The 19,019-nt window shown below is 50.4% G+C and overlaps 1 protein-coding gene across 2 annotated transcripts in view; it reads left to right on the top strand.

The window, feature by feature from the left end:
• DESI1 (desumoylating isopeptidase 1) overlaps positions 1-17,213 on the top strand; it is a 378,189-nt gene extending 360,976 nt beyond the window's left edge. For both annotated transcript variants that reach the window (XM_069652770.1, XM_069652771.1), the window contains exon 6: positions 15,841-17,213. In XM_069652770.1, the coding sequence (XP_069508871.1) occupies positions 15,841-15,934 (94 nt within the window). In that variant the 3' untranslated portion in view covers positions 15,935-17,213. The remainder of the gene's footprint in view (positions 1-15,840) is intronic.
• The last annotated feature ends 1,806 nt before the right edge of the window (positions 17,214-19,019 follow it).

Here is a 19,019-nt window from a genome sequence, read left to right as displayed (position 1 = left end):
TTTATATATCACACTTGCACGCCGTCACATAATTCAACTTTTATTAAGCAGCCAGTTGACTGACTCACTAAAGTACAACTTATGTGTTGACGTATGAGGTATAAATGAATTGTACAAGGCACCTCAGATCTTGAGGCACATTTGACATTTTAAAAGCAGCACAGGTGTGGGAGGATTTTCTTGACTCAAGAAAAACATCCCAAACTGGGGGTGCTGGTTTTAAAACGTCAAAATATATCACTGGCACTGTGAGGTGCAGTAGATTTATGGGATGGCCCAAGTCAAAAAGTTCAAATTGTGGGTTACTCGCACTGCAGACACATAATTTGAACTTTTGAGCCAGTAAAACGAATCCTCCTCAACTCACAATCAGTCCTCTTCAGAAACGTCCTTGACTTCCCACTTCTGCTGCTGGCCTGGCACCACGTGTATTGGGCAGGGAGGGGCTTTTTTTCCTCCATGAACGAGCCTGCCTGCTTCAAACGGCACAGCACACGTCACAAGCTGAGGAAATGGAGGCGTCGACAAGGTCCTGCGTAGTGCCACCCTCCGCTTGCGACATTCCCCAGCATCATTTGACCCCACCTTCTATCCTTTCACTGCCATAGCATTTCTGACGGACAGAATAGGAGGCAGAGTGAAGTGTGCAAGTTATTCCTTTTGGGGCGCTTCAATTTAAATAACCTTGGCATTTGTCCAGTACTATCCCAACATACATCACCCTTGCTCATTCCTCTTGGCCACTTTCTTTTCCCAACCAGTAAGGTGCAGAATGAGACATGTCTTCTTTTTGGCATAAAAAGGCTGCAGATTTATTTTCACACATAATAAACACTGCAAACAATTGTAAAAATAATTCAGAAGGTGCAGCGACTGCTCCGTGTCCAAAACCTGCTTCCCCCTTTTCCCAACAAAGTCCACAGTAGGCACAACTCCCCCAACCCTTCGTGTCTGAGACCCGCCTGCCCCTGCAGGTGTTCCTGGGCTGGGAGAGCGCAGTTTATTCGGGGGGAAGCTGAGCCCTCATTGCTACCACCAGACGCCCCCGCTGCTTAGGCTCCCAAGAGGCGCTGGTCCAAGAAGAGCAAAGACCCTTCCGGCTTTCCCATGGCTCATTTGGAATCCGTCTCTTGTCACTGGTCGGCAAAACACTGCCTCGGCGTCCTGTGACGTCAACGGCCAGGCCTTGCCGTAGCTGTCCCTTATGCAGGGTGGGTGGAAAATGAAAATCCTCTTCTGCTGCGGCGGGTGTCCTTCTGCTGGGGGCTGGATGCTTCCTGCACAGGATGCCCGCCGCGTAAATGGGGCTTGGCAAGCCCCCTTCCTTTGTTGCCCTTTGCGGGCTTTCCAATCGCTTTAGCGTGCTTCCTGCTATCCTTGCCCGGGTTATCGGGGTGTCTCCTCCATTTGCTTTTTTTTCGCCACCTTCATGCTCCCTGGCCTCCATTTGAGCCCACCTTGGAGATCCATTGAGATCTCCCTGGGCTCAAACTACACTGAGCATGTCTAGGGGATGGCTCTTGTAAGTGTTCTCCTCACTGCACCGCTGTGGCCTGACAAATCAATCAAGCAGCCACGGCTTGGGCACTGACTCGTGCCGAGCTGCTGCCTGCTGCACATATTTCATTTTCATTGATGGAAGTTGCATAAAAATGAAACGTTTAAGCTCTGTTATTAATGAGTGAGTCTTTCGCTCATTAATAACACATTTTGTGGGTGGGGCACCGAACATACTGCCCCCATGGGCAAGCCGCCCCTGGTGAATGGGGATTGTTTGGTTGCATGCAGATCATTGCTTCCTTGTGAAAGGTATGACTTTGTATTTGTGGCACTTACACGGTTATGTGCATGTGAAACGCAATATCTGAGGGTTTGCCTTGCATGAGTGCCGAGGGGAAAAATGTATTTCCTCGTTTGTCAGGATCACTGAAGTAGTGCAACATTGTATTCTTAAGGTGAGAGGCTCCATTCCCTATTTTAAATGTTTGGGTCTGGCTAAGGAGCTTGAGTGGCTCTCCACTGGGTTCCTCTGTTGGGGAGGGAGTCTCTTTAAGGGCTAGGGCCTTTACCCTCCTCCCCCTCTCCCAGTAGTACATAATGGGGCTAGGGCTTGTGTGGGAGATCCTGAAACATTCTTTCATGGACCTCAATATTCAAATGAACAGTAGGGTATATGCGTCCCTGTTCATACATTCCTACTCTGTGGTTGTGATTCACATGGGTAGGAGGGTTGAGGTTGCTCATGTCCAAGTTACTGCCCCCTTGGGTTCCCAGCCTCTCTGTGGGGTTGGTAGGAGGTGAATAATCTTGGGCTGCTCGCTGCCTTAAGACAGTGACCCAGTTAGGGTGATCTCTGGGTTCCCTAAATGCCTCCAGGTCCGGCAACCACTAGCTCAGGGTGGCCCCCAGCCCCTTTGACCACCCCACTATCTATCCCCAAGCTCTGGCATGGGGCTCAGTCACAGTATACACAGGTATGTAGATAGCCTTAAGCCCTGTAAGGCAGGGTTCAATCGTGGCCAGCCTGCATATAGCCCTGAGCTTTGTGTTTTATGTGTTGAAACTGCATGGCACTTGACTTCCCAGTTCTTAGGAGCCATGAGGTGCACCAATGTGTCACAACCCTTGTGCAATATCAGCATATGCATGGCAGCGTGAATCAGGCGAATCTGAATTAGGACCAAGCAGTGGGGTGATTGACAGCCGATCTCCCTGCTTCCTTTCTTCTGCATGTGCCACAGGAGTTGGGAGTAACATTGTCTACCACCTGTTAAAGTAATAGAGTACACTATGTTTGTGTGTGTGCGCACTACTCGCCATGTGGTGGGTGATAATAAGGTATCCACTCCCAATACATACCAGGAATTGGTTCTGTGGCAGGTTCTGGGGGCATTGTGTTAAACATGAGCATGTTGATGTGTTTAACTGAGAAACATTGTTATGCCCATTTTGAAAGTGGCCTTTGCATTGTCTTGAGGCAGATTAGATGTTCCCCAGCTTGGGGTCTGACATGGATTCACATGCTCATGAATATTCCCTGTTGTCCGACTGGGAGTCCTCGGTAAAAGAAGAATTTTAACTTTCACTTACAAAATGTATTTCTCCTTTAAGGCAATCACTGTCCTCTGGGTTATACTGCCCCCATTCAATAGCTGTCCTCTACCTAATAACCTCCTCTGGCAGCCATCTTCAGATTTTTACAGCTCGTTTCAGTGTTGGTAGTCGTCTAGTTTGCTCTCAGTTATTTGTATGTTTTTTCAACAGAAAAAGTCCTCCTTGGTTTCAAAACAGCCTGTGTGCTCTTTTCTTCATCTGCCGACAGTGAGGATCCGTTGTCTGTGAATTTCTGCATCCCTCAAGGGTGAAGATCATCGAAGATTGTAGAAGGCCATCAGGCCTACTTTGCGCCCTCCAACCATGACGGAAGAGAAGGAGGGAAGGTCCCTCTTCAATCCCTGCACCAAATGCGGACTACGGAACATGTTTGTGCAGGATAAGCACCTGCAATTCCTCTACTGCTTGCACCCGGACCACAAGTAGGTGGAATGCAAAATGTGCCTCGGTTTCTCCAAGAAGACGACGAAAGACAGGCACAGTAGACTAGCGGCGTGGCTCAACACCAAGGCCGCTGCTCCGTGCGACAAGCAGGGTCATGCCTCACCCAGGACCGGCCAGTCGGAGGAACGCTCTTTTAAGTCCTATGAGGGTACCTCATCCATGGGAGCCCAAGATAAGGCCAAGAACAGAGTCCACCGGGTTCGCAGCGGAAACGTATTCCAAGGTGGCTAGGGCGCAATAGACTTCACCATCTGCCTCCATTGTTAGCCAGCAAGCAAGCTCCTCCTCGGAGAGGAAGTCATGTACCCCGGCTAAACTTTCTGAGAAATCAGAGAAACTGCGGACAGAGGAAAAGAAGGCCGAGCAGCCTAAGCAGGCCCCATCGGCTCAGGCTAAGACCTCGTTGACAGTGGAATTCGAGACTGCTGTAGCTAAGGGTGCTGACCTTGTGAAGGTAACCCCCGCAGCTCAAGTGTCTCTATCCCCAAGGCGCGACACCACCCCAGTGACTTTTGGCAAAGTCTGCTGGCACCGGGGGGGGGGGAACCGGTTCAGGCTCCGGTTAAAGACCTTCAGGGAGGGAAAGAGGGGGGACAAGGAGGCCCAGAAACAGCACTCCCAGGCTGTCGCCCAAGCCATGGAGGTCTGGTCCAGGGACGATGAAGACCAGGAGTCCTTGGGACGTGGAAGAGGAAGAGGAGGAGGAGGAGGAGGAGGACTAAGGCGCAGGGCCTAGTTTTCCTGTTCTGCCATCTCAGCCAAGGGACATGTCCTTGGATATTCTGTCGACTTTACACACCTTGGTGTCTGAGATCAGTTGAGGATGCCTCTGGTACCTGTGGTTCCCCAGGTCCCAGATATGCCGCCAACGAAGAAGAGGAAGAGTGATCAGAACGCCCACGTTCCAACCTCTGCCTCCACGTCTGGTTCCTGCTCCCCCAGCAGGCCCAGCCTCTGGTACAGGGACGGATAGGGCCACAACGACTGAGGATGATGATGAGGATATCGTCGCAGAGGACGGCGAATCCCCACATTTGGATGTCCCCATAGGGTGTCTCTGCCTGATGAAGTGGGATCTTTCCACTCCATGATTTCAAGAGCATCAGAGCTATTCCAGTGCCCGAGGAAACTAAGAAGGAGGGCTTCGTGTACCAGAGGCGTGAGGCCAAGAGAAAGACTGTCATGGCGGTACCCCTTCTGGACTATGTTTCGGAAGAGGGCCTGACCCTCATTAAGTACCCTTGCACGGCTCCAGCCAAAAGGGATAGGCTGGAAAAGAAGTATTGGGTACTAGACTACGCACCCAAGGGCCTGAATCAGTGGTATCGGTGGCCGCGAGGAAACGGTCGGCCAACCCGTCCTAGTTGTCTTCAGTCCCTCCAGACATCGAGGATGGATGCCATGTGAAGAAAGGTGATCTTTTACTACGGCGTCCACATCTATCTGACCACTCTACCAGGGATCATCCGCATGCACAAGCTCACCTGCTACAACTATGCTGACGATGCCCAAATTATCCGGAGAATTCCTAAAACAGAATTCCTGAAACGGGCGTCAACCCACTACCCGACCTTGAAACTTGACTCGGAGACATTGACCGATGGATGACAAGAAACCACATCATGGTGTGCGGTAACACTGCTCTTCTCCTGCAACCACTCCCATGCCCCCCCTCCCTTGGCACCCCCCCTCCTACCTCTGAAATAGTCAAAAACCTTGGCTGCACTATGGACTCGGCTCAACCCTCTCCCATCAGATCAATAATGTATCAAAATCCTGTCACTGCCTCCTCAAGCTCGTAAGACGCATTTTCCCTTACCTCACCTACCCCAACAGACTCGCTGCTATTATGTGCATTGTTATGTTGAGACTGGACTATGCCAACTCCTTATATCTGGGTACACTGGCATACCAACTTAACAAACTCCAAAGAGCCCAAAACACTGCTGCCAGTCTCCTTCTTGCGTTAGGACACAGAGAACACATCTCGCCTGCTCTCCGCACCCTCCACGAACTCCCTGTTGGACGAAGGGCCACTTTTCAAAATCCTATGCAGTACCCACCGAGCAGTGCACAAGACGGGCCCAGCATACCTCCAAGAGAGGATTACACCCTACCACCCATCACGCACCCAAAGGTCAAGCTCTTACTAGAGATTCCATCCTCCAATTCAACCAGGTTTGGAGGGTCTGCCTACTCGACCTTGGCTTCAACTCTGTGGAACTCACTCCCTCCTCACATTCGACACACCCAAGACTACATGGTCTTCCATAAAGCTCTAAAAACCTAGCTTTTTCTGTGGACCATGATTAGGACTGCCTAGGGGCGCCGAAACCCACCAGAATTCTGGCCAACAAGTGTTCCTACGGATACCGAGGGAAGGGACCACAGTAACTGACCAATAAGACCTCAAGGCGAAATTAGGAACTGTGAGCCACAGTTGGCAGCCTTAATGTCTTGCAGGCTCTAGCATATATGCATCTGCTGACTATCTGCGTCCCGATTTTCTACTACACAGGCCTAGCAGCCTCTCGTGCCATCAAGTTGATCATACCCATTCACTCCCTACCTTGCCCGACTACTTACCTAAAATACCAACCCACTGAAGGCACTAAAACAACTAGGCTCTACAATGCCTCTGTCCAGCTGGTCCTTTAGCACCTCTGCCTCGGTAGGATTGTTGCTGTGAAATATATCCTGGCCTATAACCAGTATCCTGCCAAGACCGTCCATGTAACCCACCACAACCAGGGACCCGGAAAATGGGCTCCTTGACACATAGTGCCGAGCCTAACAATAATGACCCTCTGGCCGTGTAAATCATAATTTACTCCGGTCCAACCTTTGAATCTACCTCAGAGTACTGCTACCGCGAAACATGAGGTCGATCACTGTCAGCTCATCCAGACCCAGAAAGTAACCGGAACAGTGGACTCCTAAGAGTAAATCATCCGCTCCAGACACTCACCTCTCCTACCACTATGCTCACTCTCCACTTTACACCAACAAACAATAGAGCGCAGCTGTACCCCTCGATCAATTTCGGCCGAGCTGCACACATTTAAACAATTCTACATGAACACCTCAATAACCTGTTAGAACACAGCTATACCCCACGAAACAATCAGCATAGCTGCACACACAAATGTCCTACACAGGTCTACTGCTGCCAGTATGCAGTCTCGGTGACCAACAACCTGACTGCACACATTTGACTGATCTCCCACTACCACCGCACCTAGTGTTAGGATGCAGCAACAATCACTCAAATCACACTGGGTACACACATATTGAGTGCACCCAAGCACAGTATTCTACCCTACTCTCTCGACTGACCTGGACTACGGTCCCCAAGGGTGTTCAACCCACAAGCGCTTTGAGATAACATAATGGCGGCGAACGCATTGGCGATCCTAGCCAGGTACAACAGGGAGCTGGGGTACAAGCTGGCTCCGATTTTGGAGTTCCTCCCAGACGTTAAGAAGATGGAGGCAATCGCTCTCTTCCAGGAAGCAGAGGTAGCGTCTGATCACGCCATCACAGTGGCGTTGAACGTCACCGACATGGGGTTCCGGCACATGGGGAACAGTGTCTGCCTTCATCGCCTAGGCTGGATGAAGGCCACTAATTTCCGCTAGGAGGTCCAAGCGAAGGTACTGGACATGCCCTTCGACAGAGATTACCTATTTGGGAAGGTTGTCGACTAGTCGCTCTAGGCCATCAGGGCGGATATGGAGACTGCCCGTTCCCTGGGCACCCTCCAGCAGCACCGCTCTTCTTTTCACTCCTCAAGAGGAAAGTCGAGCGGGTCTTCCAAAGGTTTCTCCGCATACCATCAGCCTTCCAGATCCACTACTCAGGAAGCATACAGAGGCCGTTCCCAGGCCTACAGTAGCGGAGGACCGCGTTGAAGCGAGCCTGAACCAACTAGGATGTCGGGCTCCCACCCGTGTGAATGGTGGGAGGCCGGCTGACTAGGTTCGTCAGCGAGTGGTAAAGATCACCACCGACAAATGGGTGCTGGACACTCTCGCCCAATGACATAACCTGGAATTTCAGGACAGGTGTTCCCGGATCCCTCTGGTGGCACGTCGGGAGCAGCATATCCCTCAGCTCCTGGAAGAGGTACGGGCAATAGAGCTAGTTCTCCAATGACTCTGGGGCTCCGGAGTCTATTCCAGATACTTTCTGGTCAGAAAGAAGAGGGCTGGCGGCCCAATCTAGACCTACGATGTCTGATCAAATACCTCAATTCCCAAAGATTCAGGATGGTCACGCTGCAACACGTGTTCCGCCAACTGGAAAAAGGAGACTTCTTGATGTCGCTGGACCTGGAGGACGCCTAATTCCACGTCCCCATTCACAGGGACAGCACTACCAGTTCAAGGCCCTACCTTTCGGCTTGAAGCTGGCCTCCAGTGTTCCATGGGAAGGACTGCTCCTGTGCGCATTTCCTCTGTTCCCTCTCCTGCTACGAGTCATCAGCACACTCATACTGTGTCCGTGCAAGATGATACTTATCGCCCGGGCATGGCTGGGGCCGATTTGGTATCTGGACCGTCTCAGTCTGTCGGCGTCACCTCCGGTCAAGCTGCCAGTAGTTCCGGATCTTCAGACGGAGGCGCTATCCTGCATCATGATCTAGGATCGCTGAACCGGAGGGCTTGGTTCCTGCAGCCCTAGAGTTTGGTGGATACAAGTTGCCTGTGGACTACAGAGAGGTCCCCGCCAAGGCCAGGGTATCGTCAATTTTGAAGTGCTAGCATCACAAGTGGAAGCGCTTCGCTACATGGTGCCGGTCGCAGAAGATTAACCCGCTGAGGGTCACGGACCCGCAAATATCTTCCATATTACCACTAAGGGGCGCAGAAGCTCGGTCGCCTGAACCGGCGCCTCCTCAACCCAGGCTGTTTCAGTCGATTTTAAAACAATATATACTGCAACTATCTCATCCATCTTACCTACGTTCCTGGTCCTTGAGCCTGGGGGATCCTCCGACGTTGATCTCTTCCTGATTCGGACTCTCCTTTGCCCAGTCCGGGCTCGGATCCTTGGTGCGGCCTCCATAGCTCCAGTCTCGGGGACATCCCGACGGCCATCTTCCGCCCGCGCCTCCAGTGACTTTGGTGTTTGGCGGTCCATCTGGCCCCGAGCCCTCACGGCTTTGCCCGCCGCCGCCCGCCTCCATCCTATTGCGGGCTCCATTTCAACAGATCCCAGCCTGGCCCGTGCCTCCAGTGGCCTCGCTGTGAAGTGCTCCATCTGGCCCCGGGCCCTCACTGCTTTGCCGCCGCCCGACTCCATCCTACTGCGGCCCCTTTTTCATCAGAGCCCTGCTGGGCCCGCGCCTCCAGTGGCCTCGGTGTGAGGTGCTCGATCTGGCCAGGGGCACTCTGTGTGAAGCTGCCGCCCGCCTCCATCCTGTTGCGGGCTCCTCCTCAGCGGATCCCGGCTCGGCCCGCGCCTCCAGTGACCTCGGTGTGAGGTACTGCATCTGGTCCCGGGCCCTCTCTGCTTCGCTGCCCCCCCACCCCCCCCCCCCCCCGCCTCCATCGTATTGCGGGCTCCTCCTCATCAGATCCCAGATCGGCCCGCGCCTCCAGTGCCCTTGCTCATGGTGCTGCAACTTGCCCCGAGCCCCCGCAGCCCGCCTCCTTTCAATTTCAGGCTCCTCATCAGCTGCTCCCAGCTTGGCTACGCAGTCTGATTTCCTTCATCATTTCTCCTTTCTGCAGCGTTGGCGGCGTGTCCTTTGCTTTGGATAAGGTCTCCTTCCGTACGGCTGCGGGTGCGGCTGCCTTCCACAGACCTGTATCCCAATGTCTTCAGCAGTCCTGATTTGGATCTGCTGCCGAGAAACCACCAGCCTGTTTCGTGATGCTGTGGTTCCTGCTCGGTCCCCACTGCAGCCTCCTCTGTCCCCTGGGACCATCGCTTACCAGGCCTCCTTCCACCCTGGACTGGAGCTTGTGCTTCCGGCGTATTGCGGTGTGTGCAGTCCATCTTGCCCAGACTGAGGCTCCTGCGTGCAATGCCGCCTCTTACTTCCAGCTCTGTCGATTTTTTGCAGTGAGCAACCATCAGTTTTTCTCCTCAAAGGCCCCTCTTCGGATAACCCCAGCTGATCCCTGCCGCGACCTCTCACCCCCCTCAACCCTGCTCCGGGCACTCCGGTCCTCAGAGCCTCCTGTGATTCCCCGTCTTTGGCATCACTGTCCCCCCTCTTCACGACTGTGCAAACCTTACTATTGTGGGGCCTCTCTTCGGCTGAATCCCAATTGACCCAATCACAGCCTCTTCCTACACAGTTCCTGCGCAGTCATTCTGTACTTTAGTTCCTGTCGGATCCTCTTCCTACCTGTTCCTGTACTGTGACTCTCGTCTCCAGGGCTCATCAGAGCCTCTTTCTATGCTTCTCAAGCGCCGGCACTCTGGTCTTCTGTGCCCAATTGAGCCTCTCCCTGTGCTGATCCAGAACTGGCACCTTGAACTGCAACACCCATCATACCCTTTTCCTACGCTGTTCCTGTGCTGGCACTCTAGTACTGTGCCCAGAGGTCCCCCCTCCCCGTGCTGTCCTGGCGCTAGCACTCTGGTCTCTAGAGCTCATCTGAGCCTCCTCCTGCGCTTCTCCCACGTTTGCACTTTGGACTTGAGCTCTGTTCCTGCGCTAGCACTTTGGTCTTCAGTCCCCACCAACTCTCCTCATAAACTCTCCCCTACCCTCAGATTCACTGCCCGCCCCCCCTCCTCGTGCCGCAGCGTTCTTTCCACTACGAGCCCTAGGTAGCCCCTCACCTCCAACCCCCTAAGCCTTCTTCTCAACCAGCTCTCCAACTTCTGCGTCCTTGCCCTCCTTCCCCTCACAACCAGGGCGTCCTTCCTACTGAGGCCCTCTCTGCTACCTGCTCACTGAACCTTAAGGTCTCCCCCCCTACCTCTGAGTGCCCCCTTCAGCTAACCCTACTCTGCCTCCTAGTGCGCCCTCCATACCTCTTACCTTCCAGCCTCAACCACTAGCTCTATCCTCACTGTTCAACCCCTTCCTATCCCCTGCCCCCCTATCTACCTCCTCTCCTACCACCTCTTTATCCCTCCCCTTCCTCTCCCCCCCCTCGGTTATGTGCTTGTCCAAATCTCCCCCCTCTGTCCTTTTTACCCCCTCCCCACTCTCCTCCCCCTCTCCGCCTCCCCAGTCCTCTCTTATTCTACTTCTCCCTCCTCCTCTTATCCATTCCCCTCTTTAACCCCCTCACCCTTCCTTTACTATGCCCTCCCTCTCCCACTGCCCTAACCTTCTCTACCCCCGCACTATCCAACCCTCCTCCCTCATTAACATTGCTCTCTGGAACGCTAGATCCCTCTGCAACAAGACTGCAGCAGTTCTTAACATGTTCCTCTGTCCCAACCTTCAATTCCTCTGCCTCACTGAAACCTGGATCCCTCCTCACAACACCTCAGTCCTGCCTCCCTAACCACCTCTTCATCCTCCTTCTCTCACATCTCTCGCGCCACTGGTCATGGTGGAGGTATTGGCCTCCTCTTCAACCCCAAATACCTTTCCTCTACCTCCTCTCCTTCCCTTCCTTCTTTCCCCTCGTTCGAATTTTTTTACAAATCCTTCTCCTCTCCTCTCCTCACACCATCTCCTTTCTAATTATATATCGCCCACCTGGCCCTATGTCTACCTTCTACGATGACCTTGATCACCTCCTTTCTCTCATTTCTCCCTCTCCCTCCCCCCTTACTGTTCTTGGCAACTTTAATCTTCACTTCCATTCTCCCCCTCACTCCTCTCCCCTTTCGTCCATCCTCGATTCCTACCTCCTTTCCCCTCTTCCTTCCTCTCCTACTCACTCCTCTGGCTCCACTCCTGACCTAACTCTTTCTACCCCTCTTCTTCTGTCTCTACTCTTCCTCTCCATGTCTATGATCATGCTTTACTCTCCTTCTCCCTTACCCCCTTCCTCTTCCTTCTTCCCCTAAACCTTCCCCTTCTATTTTCTCACGTCGTGACCTTCGTAACTTTGATCCCTCCCTCTTTCTTGAAACTTGCTCTTCTCTCCCCGCGACTTCTCTTCTCTATCGGCCAATGATGCACTCTCTACTCTCTCCTCTTCTATCTCCTCCTCTCTTGATCCCCTTCCCCCCGATTTCCTTCTTCCGTCACACCCGGAAACCCTCTCAACCTTGGCTCTCCCCTCAACTCCTCTCCATGCGACGTCTCCTCCGACGTCTTGAGAGACCCTGGCTCAAATCTCCATCACTTCCCAACCAATCCTCCTACTTCTCTTATCACTCCCTCTATGTCTCCTGTCTCACCTCAGCAAAACGCTCCTACTACTCAAACCTCCTTCATTCCCAAACTTCCCACCCCTGCCGTATCTTCCAAACTCTCTCTCTCGCCTTCTCTCTCCCCCAAACCCTGATCCCTCAACCTCCTCCACCCTCTCTATCTCTGACTTCGCAAACTTCTTATCCTCCAAGATTGTGGCCCTTCAACAAAAAATCTATTCCTCTTCACTCTCCCCCGTCCTTCTTCTCCCTCCTCACCCTCTACTTGCATGACTGTATTCTCCCCAGTCTCCCCTTCTGACGTTTCTATCCTCCTCTCCAAAGCCCATCCCTCGTCTGCCCCATCTGACCCTGTCCCCTCCCTTCTTATTCCTAAGATCTTCCCTCTTCTTATTCCCTACCTTACCTCCTTCTTCAATATCTGCCTTTCCTCGGCCTCCTTCCCCTCTGCTTTCAAGCATGCCACTATCGTTCCGATTCTGAAGAAACCTACTGCTGATCCCCTGCTCACCTCTAACTTCCGCCCTATCTCACTTTTCCCTTTCCTCTCTAAAATTCTTGAGCGCCTTGCCTACTCGCAGCTCTCATCCTTTGTCATTAATCTCTCTCTCCTTCCCTCCTCTCAATCTGGATTTCGCCCCAAGCACTCTCCTGAAACAGCCCTCACTTACATCCTTAACTCCCTCCTCTCTGCCCAACACTCTAAGCAATCCTCTGTCCTTATTCTTCTTGATCTCTCGACTGCTTTTGACACTGTCGATCACCCCCTTCTTCTCAACACTCTCTCCTCCTTTGGTTTCAAAGGCTCTGTACTCAACTGGCTATCCTCTTACCTCTCCTCCCGTTCTTTTACTGTTTCCTGGGGAGGCCGCTTCTCTCCCACCCACCCTCTTGAATACGGATTTCCCCAAGGCTCGATGCTTGGTCCTTTCCTATTCTCACTCTACACCTCCCTCCTTGCCCCTGTGATCTCCTTTTGGCATCTCTCACCATTTCTATGCCGACGACATGCAGCTCTTTCTTTCCTTCTCTTCCTTCTCTCCTGACCTCCACCTTAAACTCTCCTCCTGTCTTACTGCTATTAAAAACTGGATGGCTTCTCGCTTTCTTTCCCTTAACTCTGAGAAAACTGAAGTAGTTTTCTTCCCTTCCAACTCCCTTCCCCCTTTCATTCATTTTCCTCCCTCTAATCTTACTTTCTCCCCCATGCTCGTAACCTAGGCTTTCACTTCGACTCTTCTCTCACTTTTTCCCCCCATATCTCCCTCACCTCTCGTGCCTGTCACTACCACCTCTACAATATTCACAGTTCGCCCCTCCCTTACTTTCCATGCTACTAAACTCTTAATCTACTCCCTTATCTTTTCTCGCCTCTTCTACTGCTCCTCCTTACTTTTTGGTCTTCACACTTCACATCTTGCCCCCCTCAAATCTATCTACCACTCTGCCATCGGTACCCTCTGTCTCCTCTCCCCCCGAGACTCCATCTCTGCTTCCCTATCCTCCTTTGGCTGGCTCCCATTTCACTCTCAACTTAAATTTCACTTTCTCTGCCTGGTCTTCAAATCTCTCCACGATCTTGCTCCCCCTTCTCTCTTCCCTTCTCTCTTTCTATACTCCCTCTCGTCCCCTTCGTTCTGCTGACCACTTCTTCCTCACTGTTCCTCCCTCCCCTTGTGCCTCCTCACGTTACCGCTGCTTCCAACTCCTGGCCCCCCTCCACTGGAACTCCTTACCTCTTTCTATCCGCTCTACTCATACCTTTTCCTCCTTCTGCATGTCCCTTAAATCCCTCCTTCTTCATTCCCCGCCTTGACACCCCCCTCCTCTCACTCCCCTTCTCCCCCCCCTTAGCCTCTCCCCTCACTTTCCCCCACCCTTCTCACCCCACCCCTTCCTTTCCCTCCTCCTCCTACCCTCCCTCCCTCTTCCACCTAGCTCTCCCCCTTCCCCCTCTGTCTAATTGCTCTACATACTGTTTTTTGGTGACTGATTCAAGATTGTAATTTGCTTCTGTTGTTACTGTTTTTTGTTATGTTAAATGTACCCTGTTGTTGTAAATGTGCAGTGCTTTGGTGTAAAGCGCTATATAAGACTAATAAATACAAATGCAAATATTTGGTTTCTTTGGCCAAGGCCGGCCTGGCACACGCTTCTATCAAGGTGCATCTGGCGGCTATTTCCCGCTACACCAGGAAGATTTACACTGTGGTCTCACTGACTTATCAAGGAGTTCCTCAAAGGACTTTTTCGATCTTTCCCGCCAGTGAAGGCGCCTGCCCCGGCGTGGGAACTCAATGTGGTTATGGGGGCGCAAGGGGTGCCCTTCGAGCCTATGCATCAGGCCCGTCTCAAGTTCCTCTCGTGGAAAACATCTCTCCTTGTGACCATCACCTCTGCCAAGAGGGTAGGTGAGATCCAGGCCTTATCCTGCAACCAGCCATACCTGACTTTCCATAAATCGAGAATGGTTCTGCGGACGCACCCCTCTTTCATGCTGAAGTTTTTGTCAGAATTCCACCTCAACAAGCCTTTGAAGTTACCTGTTTTTTTCCCCCCGATGCCTTCGTCACCGGCTGAAAGGGCCTTGCTCTTGCTGGATGTTGCTTGTGCCCTGAAGTTCTACGTGGCACGCACCACAAAGAGTTTTCAGAAGACTTCACAGCTGTTTGTGAACTTTGGTCCTGTGAACCATGGGAAGGCCTTGTCCAAGGCTTCCATCTCAGGTGGCTCTCTGGCTACATCATGCACTGTCATCGGTTGGCGAACCAACAGCTGCCCGGCCGTCCGAGAGCTCACTCCACCAAAGCGATCGATGCGTCGACAGCGTACCTGAATGGTGTGCCCCTGCTTGACATCTGCAGGGCTGCTACGTGGAGGTCCACGCACACCATCACAAATTTCTACTGCGTCAACTGGGATTCCAGGGAGGAGTCCAGAGTTGGCCAGGCAGTGCTGCGCAACCTGTTAGCTTGAGGTGAGTTTGTTCCGGAGGTAAGAGTTAATTGTTTCTGTTGAGCCCTGCCACCTGCTGTGGTTGTGTAATGTTGAACTGCTATGTATTTGTTATTCATGAGCATGTAAATCCATGTCGGACCCCATGCTGGAGACGGAGCAAGTTACCTACCTCTGACTATTGTTATTCAGCATGGGTCTGGCATGGATTCACAATCAAACCCTCCCTCCAACCCCTCTGCTGCTCTTCTTGGTCATACTGCCACTACGTGCTTCCTAAATCTGAATATGGCTGCCAGAGGAGGGGCTTAGGGAGAGGACTGTCATTTTATGGGGCAGTATGACCCAGATGACAGTGATTGGTTTAAAGGAGAAATTCAGTTTATAAGTGAAAGTGAACTGTTTTTTCTTTTACCGAGGATTTCCCAGTCTGACGACGGGAAATATTCATGAGCATGTGAATCCATACCAGACCCATGCTGGAGAACAATAGTTTCAGGTAAGTACCTTGTTCCATATCCTGACAAAGATCTTAATTGGGGCAAAACTGACATGCCCATGTTGAAATTGGTATTACAGTATTCTGGTGGCAAGCTCAAAACCAGCATGACCATGTTATTATCTCTGGCAACACTGCCATGGCAATTTTAAATCTAGTATGAGCGTTTTTTGGGAACATTGTGAAACAGCCACAGTAGCTCTCCAGAAGTCCTGGCTGTTTTTTATGGCTGTGGAATCTAGCTTTACGACATGCTTACATAGACTAATCCCGGTTGAAACGGGTTTGGGAACGTTCTGGGGACAATGGAGATAACTAGCATGGTCATGTCCTTCACTGCTGGTCTTGTTTATGGTTTCTCTGGTGATATAACTTTTAGGAGATAGGAATAGTAATCCATGCACCTTCAAATGTGGAGGAAACATTTGTGTGTTCCTCTGCAGAAATATCCCACTCCTCATGCCTGTTTTCTTTGGAATTGCGAACCAGGATGTATTTTTACTCTCACCCACTCTTATCTTTCTCCATAACAGGCCATTTGGACAGGCCCTGCGGCCGCTGCTGGACTCTGTGCAGATCCAACCCCCTGGTGGGAGCACCTTCAATCAACATGGCAGGCAGAGCTAACTGGGTGGTCCTATGACCACACCATTTTAACCTAATGGACATCTGATTTGAAATGTTGTAACCTCCTTTATTGTTTACTGGGGACCTTGGTGGCCTGTAAATATTAATTTTAAGGGAATAGGGTGGTGGTGTAGGGTCATTATAATGCATGTGGTTTTAAGATGCAGACTTCATTGTCATTGAATCGTCTTCCAGTACCAGGTGCGGATGCCATATGGGCACATGGACTTGTAGTTGAGTGGGCATTAGGCATTAACCCTGCAGAACCTTTCCTGTGGTTTGACAGTGAAACCGTAGGACCAGAGACTGATGATAACCCTGTCCAGTTCCCCCCCTGATGAAGGAGGTGGCCCTGTAGGGGAATCATAGGAACAAGGTCTTGTACATATGATGTGTAGGAATTTGCAGGTTAGTCTTCATTTGTGCTCTGAACCTAATGTTGAGAGGTTTTTCCCAGCATTTCTACTTGCCTGATCTCCTTTCTTTCTCATGCATGAATACCTGTACAATACCTCAACTGGCAGCCCGCTGAAGCCTTTGTCACCTTCATTAAACCCCATTGTTGGAAAAGGACAGCGAAGACACACATGTTGCCAAATTGCTCTACTATCGAACTGCTTTGTCTTCAGCCAATCTCCAACTCTTTGTGAAAATTCACAAAACTCTTGAAATATATGACGTCTGCACTGGCAGAAGTGCAACATTGGTGCTGTTATTTCCTGTATTAGAAGACCTGAGTATGCAAGTTAATAGTGTTGGGGCGAGCACACTGATTTTGCTTGACCTCTCTACCTTCTTACTGGAGAAGTCGGCTTGTGGACATTCCTCTATCTCTTAGACACATCTGCAAATTGTGGGGAGCAGTGTCCCCTGGGGATCAACCCTGTCCCCACTTTTATTTCAGCTCTACCTTCTGATTGGGTTGTCCACGTGTATTGTTTTACTCTATAAACTATGTAGATGCTACTCCGGTTGCGCTGAAACATTGCCGCAATCTGACACGCCATCCCACCAGGTTGCCGATTTTAAGCAGGTGATTGGTTCATAAATGTGTGAAATTCACTTCACTCTGAGTTGAGAGAGGAAAGTGAAACGGATAGTTGAGTTCCCGAGACTTGGATTTCAGACCTGGTTGTGGGAACGGGCAGGCCCCCAAAACCTACACACTAGTGAAAAATCTCGGAGTAATATTAGTCTAAACTGTCCATGATCGAGTAGAGATCAGCGATAGTCAACTTTTTTTTATTCAACTGGAAACATTAAAAAGATTTTGCCTATATCTTCTATTTTCAGAGTGCTTTCATTTGTTTTAGGAGAGCGCCTATAAGAACTTTATGATGGGGATAGCTCTGCCTTTTGCTATCAAGGGCAGACGCCACATGGGCTCTGTCATCAGAGGGAGTCTTGAATGTTTAAGATCTGTAACCTGACTGTTTTTACAACTTGGGTGTACATTATGTGAGCATGGAATGCAGGATTTACAAACTAATGTCCCTCTGAGGACCTCTGTGTTTTTGACTATATTGCAAAACGTGCACTAAATTATTTATTAGTGCATATTTTTGCCCACATAGCCTTTTTAATAAATGTGGCTAATATTTAAAATATGCAGTAATTACCACATACCCCAACTTCTTAATGGGTATAGTTGTTCCTATAGTAGCTGAAGTTGACCTCCTTATTCTGAACATTTTTGATAGACTTTCAGATATCACAACTGTATTTTATAGCTGTAGTGAATATAATGTTTTTATTTACAGACTATAAACACAGAACAGAGTGTGCAAATAATATGGTATAGTAATATATAGCTGAATAAAAACTCGCCTGCTTGAGGAGGAAGGGCCAATCTGGAAAACCTTGTGGTTTTCTCAACAGGCTGGTTTGGTGCCTTTGAACTGGTGGATAGGATCCAAGCTGGGAAAATACATTCTAGCCACCACCTTTGTTCAAATCTGCTTAATCATCGGGATGGGTGAAGGCCTTCCCGAATATCTGGTTTTTCATCCTGTGTTGCAATGACCGTTTGTAATCACTCGCTCAAAGGCAGATTGGGTTGTTAGGAGTATTTGATCGTTTGCAAGCAGCTGGTGTTTCAAATGCCTGTGAAGCTAGTTCTATTTTAGCCTGACTGAATTTAAGTAGGCCATTGGCATATTGTTGCTTGCTTCATAATTGACCCTGATCGACCATTTTCCTTGACAGTCCAGATTGCCTCTAGGCACTTGACCTGAGAGAACAAGGTCTATGATGGCATTTGCCCTGTATCAAGTTAGTGGTTAGAGAGCGTGTTTTTACTCCAATAAACGCCAATATCGCCCCAATATTGTATGATATTCTCTGATCGAGAACAAAGTATTAAAGCTAGTGCCTTAAATCTCACTCTGCCAGATTGGAGATATTCTGGCCCTTTGGTGTACAAAGGCGGTCAGTAAATTGGTTATGTATCTCATTTGCATATCACAAACCCTTCATGACAGAAGAAACTGGCTTTGAAATGTAGTGCACTTCTACTGTCTGAATTAACCTTAATGACTCTGTGTAGCCCGCTGTATTGGCTTTTGGTGCAAGTTACACGCACTACATAAGAGGTATTATTATTATTATGGATCTCCTTTTATGAATGGTTTCTCCATGTGACCTAGAAGGACTGTGAATCCTTGTCCACGCTCTCACCAAGGGTTTTGTCCGAAGTACTTTTGTACGTACAATAGATTAGACCTTAGAACAGAGAGGTTATTTAGCAGCCCAGTGTAAAAACATAGCATGTCAGTATGCTTGTCAACCAAACATGTTCCTTTCACTTTTGCCCAATCAAAGTGGAGCAAGTGTCTCAAAAAATTCGCCCACCTTAACAAGTAACCATGGCTACTCTAGTCACAGCACACACCACAGAATAAAGGTCAGAAAGTTCCAAAATGGCGTATGAACCTGGCATTGTGGCGCTGGGACGTCTGATGAGGAAGAGGCAGCAGAAGCTGGGGAGAGTCAACAGGAGGAGGCCCCTATTTCAACTGGCAGATGAAGAGGTCAGCCAGAGGTACTGTTTCCCACCCATTTAATGCCATATCACCTCTAGCAAAGG

This window comes from Ambystoma mexicanum, chromosome 3p, assembly GCF_040938575.1.
Source record: "Ambystoma mexicanum isolate Mex_15411 chromosome 3p, UKY_AmexF1_1, whole genome shotgun sequence".
NCBI lineage: Eukaryota > Metazoa > Chordata > Amphibia > Caudata > Ambystomatidae > Ambystoma > Ambystoma mexicanum.
The sequence above is the reverse complement of the archived record's forward strand: the minus strand, read 5'-3'. Positions and strand labels throughout refer to the sequence as shown.